Source organism: Drosophila persimilis, unplaced genomic scaffold (assembly GCF_003286085.1).
Source record: "Drosophila persimilis strain 14011-0111.01,24,50 unplaced genomic scaffold, DperRS2 tig00003933-arrow-pilon, whole genome shotgun sequence".
Lineage (NCBI taxonomy): Eukaryota > Metazoa > Arthropoda > Insecta > Diptera > Drosophilidae > Drosophila > Drosophila persimilis.
This window is the reverse complement of record NW_020825706.1, coordinates 103481-115565: the sequence shown is the minus strand read 5'-3', so window position 1 is coordinate 115565 and position 12085 is coordinate 103481. Positions and strand designations below refer to the sequence as shown.

The following is a 12085-nucleotide window of genomic DNA, read 5'->3' as shown; positions in this document are numbered from 1 at the left end:
AAAAAAAAAGAAGCGAAACCCATTGACGTTTGCTGCTCTGATGCCCTTTCTTCAAGGGGTAGACTGATTGCTAGCGAGAGGGAGGGTTGCACTGCTGATATTTGATGGGAGGGACAGACAAAGGGTGGAGAAAGAGTGAGGCTGGCAAAGAAATAAATTGAATGACAGATAGACAAAATTAGAGAAAACCAGAAAGGAGAAACCAATTGGGAAAAAGCAAGGATTAATAGTAGAGAGAGACAGAACATTAAAATACCCAACAGCAGAAAAAAGAACCGATCGTTTAATACAGACATATGTAGGCGCCTGCTTAGCTGCAGCCCATTAGAAGCGCATAGAAAGGCGCTGTTAAAAATATGCCCAGCAGCTGTTAATTGAATGTTAAGGCGGGATGAACGCGCCTGCTATGCTCATAAGAAGTGCATAGAACGGCACTGTTAAAGTGCTGCTGAACTGTTAATTGAATGTTATGGCTAATGTTAGTGGTCTGTAAGGTTTACATTGAATGTTGTTTGAGCTTAGGTGTTGCTTGTGAGGAGCGCATAGAGGGGCGCTGTTAATGTTATTTCAATTTGAATGTTTGGGCTAACATTTGGGTCGAGTTTTAACAGCGCCTTTCTACGAGCTCTTCAATTTTATTAAGCCAGTGTTCTGTTCATGGGAAAATCATGAAAAACCAGGAAAATTCAGCTTAATTTAGCTACTAAGGGCATAGAAAAGCAATAAAATGCTGTGTCGCTACGTGACACCAAGAGAACGAAAGAAGGGGAGAATGGGAGTGAGTGAGACATGCAGCAGAAGCACCTCTGAGACTCGGAAATATATATGTAAATCTTCCTCGTCTGCTAAATAACCCATAAAACTCTTACGAACAAAAGCCTATACCTCTCTGAAAGGGTATCCACACTTCGACCCTTCATCGCCATTCCATACTTTGTGTTTATACCTCTCCCTGTCCCTCTCCCACTCTCTTTGTGTGTGTCTGCATTTAATTAAGTTTTGTCGGTTTTTAAGTGTCTCTGTCTGTATCATCTCTCGCTCCCTCTTTTTATTTTTATTTCCGATTACGCTGATAATTTTCATATTTAAAAAAAAAAATATATTTATATTTTTGTTATGCCATAAATATTTTTTGCCATTCTGTTCGGGTTTTTTACGCTGTTACGGGCTTGCCTCGTGTTTTGCATAAAATATTTATGGCATTAAATTGAGCGTTAAAGAAGAGTGTAATATTTGTGGAATTTTTGCAAATTTCTGTGGTGGCATCCATGGGATTTTATCGCCTGATAAACTGTTTTAATATGGTTATCCATAAAGGAATTTTCACCATAGGGGCATCCATGTTAGAATAGAAAAAAAGGACGGGCTTTTTTGGGATAAATGATTTAATATGGGATATGGGATTTAACATAACGATGGAGGGGATTAAATAGCCACTTGGGGGAAAGGGTATTTTTTTTGGTATATTTTCAAAAAAACCCTTCTTCACTTTTTGTTTGTTTTGTTTTCCCTAGATTTTCCCGTAAGAAGAACTTTATTATTGAATAAATATGTGTGTGTGTAACAATAATCCTTAAAAATAGCCATGTCATTGCTTGTCGTTGTGTCAAATAAATTTATGTTGGATAATGCGATTAAATACTGGATTAGATACTTGGTTTGGGGGATTAAATATTCGATAGATAGTTTATAGATTTGGTTATAGCTTCATTTTCATCTCCTCCAACATTCGATAGACCTTGATGAACTTCTTTTCGACCACCTCCGTGAAGGCCTTGATCTCATTCCGTACTACAGAGAGCTCCAGGGCGGCATCGGAGCTGCTGGCATCGCACTTTTTGGAGGTTTTATCGCTCTCGTACCAACAGGCAATGCCGTCCACATAATCGTCGACCAGCTCGGGGGCCGTGATGTCCTCCATGAAGGAGAGATCCTTGCGCTTGACAAAGGAACTCATCAAGAGCTGCAGGAAATCGCAGTTCCAGTTGTTCTGCTGAAAGTAGAAATACTGCAGGGCCTTCAGACTATCGAAGAGTGTGATCTTCAGCGAGTACATCGAATTGCCTGATATGTCCAGCATCTGGAGACTCGTCTGCTTCTTGAGGAGACCCTCGGGCAGCTCATGGGCATTGGTGGTCGACAGATTGAGGCGCAGCAGGGCCGTGAAGCGCCTCAGGGGATTCCCCTGAAGATTCCCCAGGGGATTCTGCGACAAATCCAAGCTCGTGACGTTGACGGCCTGCGGTATGTGGGGCAGTTCTCGCAGCGAATTGTTGTGCAAATCGAGCTCTCGCACTATCCCATAGACCGTCAGTCGCCTCAGATCGCAGCTGTGGGCCACGGCCAGCTCCAGGAGACTGAAGTTCAGCGTCAACTCTTGGATGATGTTCCCGGAGATGTCGAGGAGCGACAGACGCGGCTGCAGCTTCAGCAGCTCCGATTCGAAGGCCGTGAAACGATTGCGAGCCAGATTGATTCGCGTTAGATTCAAGTTCTTGTCAAAGATGCCACGAGGGAGGGCCGCCAACCGATTCCCAGCCAGATTGAGGTCCATCAGCTTTCGCATTCCCCCAAAGAGCCCCAGGGGCAGCTGCTCGATGATGTTGTCTGCCAGGGAGAGCTCCTTCAGCTCCTTCAGGGCATGGAGACTGTGGTTCGACAGATGCTTCAGCTGGTTCCCATGGAGATGGAGCGTGGCCAGGTTATCCGCTCCCAGGAATATATTCTTGGGTATATCCTTGAGACGATTGAGGCCCAGAAAGAGGCTCATCAGGTTGCTGGCGCCCTCGAACTGCGGCTTCTCGAATGTCTCCAGCGAGCAGTTCTCCATGCGGAGCATCTGCAGATCCGGAAACGTGTCGAACAGCAGATGCGGTATCTTGGCGATGCTCGAGTTGATGAACGTCAGCATCAGTTGATTGGGGATCGGGGCCTGCGACAGAATCACATAATCACTGCGCCCGATCTGCACGTTCGTGCAGATGCCCGCATGGCAGTGATCCTGCAGCCACAGGCGACGCAGCTGTCCCCCCGTGGCCCCCGATGGCGAGGCAGGCTCGGGGGCCGCCAGTGGCAGCCACCAGGCCACCACAAGCGACAGCAGCAGCGACAGCGACAGCGACAGCCACATGGCACACACACACACACGCGAGATGAACGGACAGGACACCTGCTTTTGGGGTTTTCTTTCGGGGTTGGCGTTGGTGAGCGCCCAACGACGCGCTCGCCACGGCGCAAGTGGCACAACTGTTCCGTGGATCAGACAACTGTCGCAGTGGTCGACCCCATTGCGATAATGTTTTGCTGTTTGAGTGCCGCTACCGTTCGGTGGCATGCCTCCTCGGATGCGGGCTGCTGCTACTGCTGCTTTCAATTCGAAAGCAACAAAAAAGGGGGTTCGCTTCTGCAACTAATTTTTGTTTTTCGATTTAATTCAATTAAGAGACGGGACACAGCAACAAAAACAATACTTGGTTGGCTATGGTTTGAACTTTCAATTTCATTCGTGATTTCCCACTGCCGCAAGGCATTTTTTCTGCCTTTATTTTTGGCTGACTGATGAAAATGAATGTTTTTTAAAGTAGGAAATGCCAAAAAAAAAAAAAAACGGAGGGAGGGGGAAATCACAACAATTCTGCGAAAAAAGATCAGCAATAGATGATAGGGAGAGAGCAGGGTGCTCCCCAGAGAAGTTCTCTGGGTTTTTGAGTAATGATTGAAGATCTTCGGATAAGTAGAGCCCTTCCATTAGAACAGGTTCCAAATGTTGACCCACTTTTAGGAGAGACATAAAATTGATGGCCCAAAGATGGCCAAAAGTTGATTGAACCTCGCGGCAACACATTCCCAGAACTCCGGCTCCACTCTTCTGGCAGATCTTATCTTTTGGTATTTTTTGGGTATAAAACAGACCACACACCCAGAGAACCCAAACAGTTGTCCAACATGAAGCCAAGTGTGCAAATATTCGGTAAGAAAACGCCAACCAAGCCACTCCCAAAAGATATACAAATAAAATCGCTTCTTTTTCCAGTTCTTTTGTGCCTCTCCTGTGCCCTGATCGATGCCCGTCTCTCGGGTCTGCGTCGGGTCCATGGCTCTGGTCGCAGTGCCTTGGAGGAGCCACAGATTGTGATCTTCTCCTCGCAGGGAGAGCCCATCAAGCGATCGGACGACGAAGAAGTCACCTTCCAGGAACCACAAATCATCGAAGCCGAAACCGAGGCAGAGAAAGACAGTCGCAAGGTCCCCGACTATCTGTACTCCAATTCCATGCCGCTGGTCAACGATCAGAATGTCAAGTATGTGGTGCCCCAAGTGGCCGCCTATCCGGTGGCCTATGGCCCCTCGATCGTCACCAATCGCAACGGCAATGGCATCCAGAATCAGAACGCAAACCGCATCAATCCGGGTCTGTCCTATGTGATGGTGCCACGGGTCCAGCTTGGGTTCAATCTCCAGGGACAATCGGGCTTCAATTGGCCCAACCTGAATCTCCTGAATCCCTCTTCGGGTGGCGATTCTGCTGCCGAGAAGGAGGAACCTTTGGGTCCCACTGCCTACATTCCCATTCCAGTGCCCGGGCCACCCGGTCCCCCGGGGCCGCCTGGCCCGCCCGGCATGCGTGGCCCGGCCGGACCCACGGGTCCTCGTGGTCACCGAGGCCCTCCGGGCGAATCTCAGCCCCAGAAGCCCTCCCACAATACCCCGCAGAGCATTTGGTACACGCAGTCGAGCAGCAATCATAATAATAATAACAAGCCGCAATATTCTGAACACTTTTCGAATGGTTATCAAAGTTAAGGCAACAACACGAAATAAATGATGAAAATATTGACATAAATGTAAGGAAACATTTTTTATTTATATTTAAGATTGGGGAAATGTGAGATTTTCCATGAATTTCAAGAATATTTAGCTCCCTAGACCATTCCTCGTTGAAGAGGCCAAATTACGTGCAGCAGCGCCCCTCGGTTGGTTGAATTTTTAGGTGGAAGCCGCTGTTCAAAAAAACCCAGGCTTGATGCCTTTATTATCCAGCAATTTTCTTATACAAAAATACACTGTTTGGATGGATAAAATCTTCAGAGAACAGATCTTAAGGCAATAGCATAACTTTCTATAGAAGATAGATACAAAAACGCAGATACAAATAGATAAAGATACAATCCTTGTGCTTCTGAAGCTATAAATACTTCAGAAAGGGTCTTCAATGTCTTCTTAAACCTTTATTAGAGAGCAAAAGATATTGGAAACTATAAAAAGTATCTTTTCTCGTATCTTCTATCGAATTCTCCTCTAAGTAAGTGTAATATAACACCTTCCACATATATAGTAGTCACAAAACATAGCGCAATATCTTTTTATAGAATATAGATACAAATACACAGATACAAATAGATATAGATACAATCCTTGTGCTTCTGAAGCTATAAATACTTCAGAATAGGTCTTCAATGTCTTCTTAAGCCTTTATTAGAAAGCAAAAGATATTGGAAACTATAAAAAGTATCTTTTCTCGTATCTTCTATCGAATTCTCCTCTAAGTAAGTGTAATATAACACCTTCCACATATATAATAGTCACAAAACATAGCGCAATATCTTTTTATAGAATATAGATACAAATACACAGATACAAATAGATATAGATACAATCCTTTTGCGTCTGAAGCTATAATATCTACAAAATACATGTTAAAATTCTTCCTAATCCTTTATTAGAGAGAAAAAGATATTTGAAACTATAAAAAGTATCTTTTCTCGTATCTCCCATATATATATCTCGTAAATATAACACCTCCCACTATATATAGTAACCACAAAAAATTATATCCATCAAATATCCCATGAGTACAGCTGCACTTTTAAAACAAAGACCCAAAAGCACGTTGCAGATATTATCTGCAGCTCGTATCTGTATCTGTGGCTCGTATCTGTATCTGTGACTGTGTCTGTAGCTGTAACGAGTCTGTCAAATGGTCTGCACCCATAAAAAGTCGATCCATATGCTCGTGTTTGGTGTCATTTTATGGCACACTCAGTGACACACACACACACACACACGAGGAGAGGAGCGTTATGATGATTGTGTGTAATTTACATGGATTTTAATATCACTTTGACACCACCACACAGATCTAGGGGGTGGCCCCCATTGACGGGCCACTCAATTGGCGGACACAGAGCTCCAAAGCGGCACCTGACATAATGTTTGCCCTCCTCCTCGGCCAGAGGAATGGTGTCAGGCCGCCCCTGTTTTATTTTTTGGCTTTGTTTGAATTTGTTGTCATTTAGTTTTTATTGCTTAGAGACACATATTTATTTTAGTACGAGTACGCGAGTATGTGGGCTTTGGGCTTTGGGCTTGGGCTTGGGTTCGCCTCTTGCCTCAATTGATACGCAGCACGCATTTGTTTCAATTAAATGAAAATGCTTTCAGTGGCAGGGGCAGGAAGAGAGCAGTTCCACCGCATGATGGATCGCCGGGGGAGGCAGCCAGTGAAAAAATATATCTCCTTTTGGTATGGAGAAAATGATTAAGAAAAAACCCCTCCAGAGTAAAGAAGCTAATCAAATGAGTGAAAGAAAATCCTGCCTCCATTCCTGAGTGTCATGACAAACACCTGCCGACTTCCGGCTGACTGATGATTAGGATACCTTTCGTATATCCCCTGGAAAGGAGTACCGCCCGCTGAATTAAGTTAAAATGTTAATAAACATGATTATCGCGTTTGCCCGCCGCTCTGCCTGCTGCCATTAAAATGATTATGGCAATAAATAATAAAGTGTGTGTGTTTTTCGGGCAAGATACGAAAGGTATCTTCTCTGGCAGCACTTTGATGTGGTCCATAATGAGGCAGCCACGTGGCATTATGCATAATGAGAGGCAGGTCTTTGAGGGAAATTACTTGGGAGGCAAGAGCTTGAAAAGATTCAAGAATACCCATCGGAAACATCGCAAGAAATACCAATAAAATACCAAAGCCAAAGAGCAAACACTTTCGTTTAATTATATCGATAAGAGCAGCTTCAACTTTATCCACAGGCAAATCTCCACTCCCTGGGGTGTATAAAAAATATATTTATTAAAAAAAATATCTGCAGAGAAATATTTGCCAGAGAATATGAACAGGAAGAATAAAATATCGCAGCGAGGGAGCTGCTCCATCCCTCCATCCAATGGAAGGAAGAACAAAAGTTCTCTGGCTGTAATTTGCAGGACAGGACAGGACACGACAGGAGGTTCAAGTCAGCGAAATGAACACTGGCCGGAACTACGGCGTTTTGCGTTCAAACTGACAATTTAAACAAAACAGCAGCCTCCCAGTAGGAGGAGCACACCCGGCGAGAGCCAGCAAGAGAGAAAAAAATAAGGAAAACTTGTACAGAGATAATAGGATAAAAAAAAGGACAGGGACAGGGACAGGGGCAGGGACGGGGAGTGAGAGAGGACTTGCAACGGAAGCTCTGGCATTTTCATGCCCAGCTTTGCCACTTGCATATTTCATGAGCCGAGAAACAGCTGAAAATTTATGAAGAAGAAAACTGAGCAGCCCATCGCCATCGCCATCGCCATCTCCAATTGAATCTTTGAAGGACTTTCGGGTAGGGCACAAAACACTTCGAAGCACTCGATGTTTCATTATTCATTCATTTTTCGGCATTTGCATTTCGTAGGTAATACCAATCCATATTTCATGGAAACCGCACACGACAGGACATTGGCCAAGTGCTAAATGAAAGTGAGTCGGTGAAATATTCATTCGCCTTTGAACTTTCCCTCCCCACCCCCACCCAAAACAAGGGGTTCCATTAAAAGGCCTCCTCTTAATTCCTGAAAATATTTACCGGCCCCGGACGGGTAGCTTCATGTTTCACGGCGAGTGTTGCTTACCTGTAAATAAAAAGGGAAAAATGTAATTAGATAACGTTAACATAATCATCTGGGGGATCTGGGCTTAAAGCTCTAACTGATTTATCCCCGGGCAACCGGAGGGAACCGAAGGATTCTCCTTTAGTCTGCCATTTCATTTAGATGCAATTATACCGGCACCACCAGCCCCCTCTAATGACTTTTAATTAGCGCAGAGATTTGTATACAAACACGCACACACACACACACACACACATGTGTACAGTACACCTGGAGGAAGGTTCATCCTTTGGCCGGTTCTTATCTGAGACCATGTTATGGCCTCGTCCCCCCCCGCCAGCGATGTGTTCTGTTTCCTGTGGTGTCTGGCCGAGAATCTATTTTGTATACCCTGGTAATTGTTAGGCACAAAAGGGTGCATTGGGTTTGTGGAAAGCTATGGGTATCTCTTTCGCTTGAAATCAAAGAAAAAATACTAGAATAATACCAAAAATAAATTACAATAATACCAGAAAATTATTAGAAAACCATACCAAAATCATGCTACAAAAATACTGCAATAAATTCTGGTGATATACCAGAAAAATACTAGAAAACCATACTAGCAAAATAAAAAAAATACTAGGAAATCATACTAGAATAATATCACAAAGAATACTAGAAAATACCAGAAAAATACTAGAAAATACTAAAAATGCAGAAAATACTGGAATATACCAAAAAAACATATTGGAATAATACTCATGAAATTACGAAATAATTATAAAAATTGAAGTGTAGGAAAAATACTGTGCAACTGTGGCAGCTCTTATAACACTCCAAAAAACACTTGAGAAATACAACAAAAATACTAGAAACCCCTAAAAAACCAGTTGAACATTGCAGACTCACTTTCGGAGATACTGAGCGCAAAAGAGTTGGTTTTTAAAGCCCTATAACTCTATAATTTGTTAATTTTCGCAGAGTATCTCATTTGTCTGTAATTTCTTTCGCTTCTAGTTGCTCTCTCGTTTTTTCTTGCCCTGTTTCCTCCATTCCTTTTCCATTCCATTGCACAAATGACCATAAAAATGGCCCAGAGGGGAGCCATGTTGTTGGGGCTGCCTCTGCCTGGGTTCTAAAAGGCCAAAAGCTTAATTACCATTACACATTCACACAGATACGCAGACACACATAATCAGGACATATACTCGTACACAAAGCAGTTTAGCTTTCGTTCTCTCTCTCTCTCTCTATTGTCATTATTATTCATAACTTGGCAGACAGTCGCTTTTATTTATGTTCCCATTCACACAATGCCACGCCCACTGCCACACACACACACCCACACCCAAACACACTCCTTCCCTTTGCAACCGGCCCCCTAATAGGTGTTAATGTGTTTTATTGTTCTCTCGGCAGCCAGGTGGAGGAACTTGACTTTCTGTGCAATGAGACAGAAATCTTAATGGAATTACAAATCTGTGCGAATCCTTTTGGGCACTAGGAGAGTGCAGTACATAAAGAACAGAGATTAGACTTAATTTCAGGCTTGCTCTTTTATCTAATGTCTGCCCTGTGAGGGCACAAAAAATGCCCCTTCGGTGGGAGAGACACAAAAAATGATTTCGACAAGTGTCAATCTGATGTCGCACTACACTAAAAGTTAGGCAAGTGCCTTGTCCCGTCCCTCTCGTCTCGTCTCTCTCCCTCTCAAACTATCTTTCCATCTCTTTCGATGTCTTTCCAAGGGCTCTAGTACATGTGTTAGTGGCAAAAATGCTTTCATTACGCTTCAAGTGGGGAATGCCGAGTGGGCCACTTGACGTTGAACGCGCGACGATGATGTTGAAGCTGATGCCAATGTGGTTGTGGCATGTGTGGCCATGAACGAGACATAGAGACAGGGACAGCCAGAGAGAGAGAGAGAGAGAGCAATAGAGGGAGAAAGTGTTGTAAGGGCAGCCTAAAAATATGCAACACATTTTCGCATAGATTTTTTTAGTAGAGCGTTTGGGATGTGGACCTTTGAAAGGGATTTAAGCCGTTTCGATGCTGTAAAGTATATATATTTTTGATTCAGATTAACTCCAGACTTAATATATATCCCTATATATATCCCACATAAACCTATATGTGCTTTTAGCCTCACCAAACTCTCACTTTTAGGAATGCGCCTCTCTTTTTTGGGGTTTCTGCATCAAAGGACTACATTTTATAGCCTTTAAACAAAAAAAGTGTATTCCATGATTCGTTACGAATTTTCCTATATTTTTTTTTGCCATTTTTCTAGTGCCAAAATGACTAAGCAAGTACGCTATAAGCCCAGAGTGCTGAAAGCAGGCTAAGGTCAGCCGGCAAGTTCAATACAACACACACAGGGCTGCACAGGGACGCACAGGGACACACACAGATACACATTCCAACACATACTCTGGCGTATACAAATACATAATTGCAGCCGTTGATTGCCATCCGTTTGGGTGCGTCTGCGTCTGTGTCCCTCCACTTTTTTCAATGTCAGAAACGGGCTTTTGTATCGTTGGAAAAACTTTTCTTTTTCTTTTTTTTTTTTTGAATGCATGCCAAATCATGACAAGGACAAAGCGTTGAGAGAGAGAGAGAGAGAGAAAGGCAACACAAAGGAATAAACTGCTGGCAGATTTATAGGCTCTGCCATTCGCCTCCTGCTTTGGCATCAGCAAATCCTTTCGTCTAGTTAATTAAAAATGTAGCCAAAATTCTATCTAGAAAGAGTAGAAAAAACTCTAACAATATTGGCGCACCGAGAGTACCGAGAAATCCGTCAATTAAGTATCAAAAGTACACCGAATTTCCATTACCCATTAAGAGGCACAATAGACATTGAATTGTTGTATAATTTATAACTCGAGCTCTAGAGAAGAGTTTCACTTAATTTCCTTTAGAGTTCAATTGCCATCTCTCCATCAATCGCAAGCCCCGCCTCCGGGCAGTCCTTGGCTAAGCGGCGGGCACTTGAACGTTGAAATTGGACAGCAATTAAAATGCCAATCTATTTTCCAACCATGATATATGATGCATCTGCATCCCATGGCTGCATGTGGGGGTCTAATAACTCAAATTGTCTTTTGGCATGTGGATGCGATGGATGGCCGAATGGAAGGATAGGCATAATTTATGGTGCATTTTGTGGAATGCGGAGGTAAATGTTGCACAAAACATTTTAGCCTGCGAAATGCAATTCAAATAAAATAAATATCAGCATTTCAAGCGAGTTTATTGGTTTAACACTGCGTATACTTAGTTTCTGGTTGGTTGGGGTTTTATCAAGTATACGCAGGAATAATATATGAAAGAATGGTACAAAAAATATATAAAAATTAATATAAATATATTTTGGGCCTCCAAAATATTTTTTTGTAGAAAAAATATATTTTTTATATCTAAAATTCGGTTTTAAATTTTTTAAAATTACTTATTCACCTTTTATGATAATTTTTAAATAGATATTAAATTATTCTACACATTTCAAAATCATTTTATTTTTGTATACCATTAAAGACTGTTCCCTTTTCCCCTACAAAACTTTCAATAAAAAAAAAACCTTAAAAAACCAATCAAAACTCCACTCGAAAAATATTTCGTGCTGCCCCAAATATATATATTTTTTGCCGCTCCAAATATCTCTCTGTAATTGGCCTCAAAAACTGTCCCTCAAATTGGGGAATATTCCTGGGAAATATCAAATTTCCATATTGGACTAATCAAGTGGAAAGTGTTGATTTGATTTGACCTACGACCCTCAACCCTCAACCCCAAAGTGCAATTGTTAACGATTTGTTTGACTAAGCAAAATATACAATCGCATGGCGAGGAGCGTGAAGCAAGGGGAAAACGAAGAGGGGACCAAAAATACAATAACCAAAGAGTGTAAAAAATGTTCAATATTTATGCAAGAGAAATATTTGCCGTGATTTCGTCCCTCTGCCTCTCCCCCTCTCTCTCCATTGCTGGGGTTGTTGCCTTCTCTTTCTGTATGGCTTTTTCCTCTGCAATACACAATCGTTCCACTTGATTGAGCAATGTATAAATTTACGACGAGTTTTGCTTTTATTTTTACACTTTTTTTTGTTTTTGTTTTACTCGAAGGGCAATTAGAAGGGACTCGTAAGGGAAGTCCTTTTGTTGCTCCTGGTGCTGCGACTTTTGGTCGCTGACTTTTAATTAAAATCACAGGCAGCGACCATTT

At 42.6% G+C, this 12085-nt stretch overlaps 3 protein-coding genes across 5 annotated transcripts in view; 1 reads left to right on the top strand and 2 right to left on the bottom strand.

Annotated features, from left to right (window-relative positions):
• LOC6594042 (furin-like protease 1, isoforms 1/1-X/2) overlaps positions 1 to 12085 on the bottom strand; it is an 85374-nt gene that overhangs the window by 38122 nt on the left and 35167 nt on the right. The gene's annotated exons all lie outside the window — the stretch shown is intronic.
• LOC6594040 (carboxypeptidase N subunit 2) lies at positions 1596 to 3349 on the bottom strand. The gene has a single exon (XM_002019611.2). The coding sequence runs from the start codon at positions 3332 to 3334 to the stop codon at positions 1700 to 1702; it is 1635 nt and encodes a 544-aa protein (XP_002019647.2). The 5' UTR covers positions 3335 to 3349; the 3' UTR covers positions 1596 to 1699.
• On the top strand, positions 3908 to 4803 carry LOC6594039 (pre-mRNA 3' end processing protein WDR33). The gene has a single exon (XM_026994579.1). It carries the CDS (start codon positions 3946 to 3948, stop codon positions 4801 to 4803), a length of 858 nt encoding a protein of 285 aa, XP_026850380.1. The 5' UTR covers positions 3908 to 3945.

What these genes read in the sequence shown, in the direction of transcription:
- LOC6594040 (XM_002019611.2), bottom strand. Translation starts at nt 3,334, where the DNA reads ATGCCACCGAACGGTAGCGGCACTCAAACAGCAAAACATTATCGCAAT.
- LOC6594039 (XM_026994579.1), top strand. Translation starts at nt 3,946, where the DNA reads ATGAAGCCAAGTGTGCAAATATTCGGTAAGAAAACGCCAACCAAGCCA.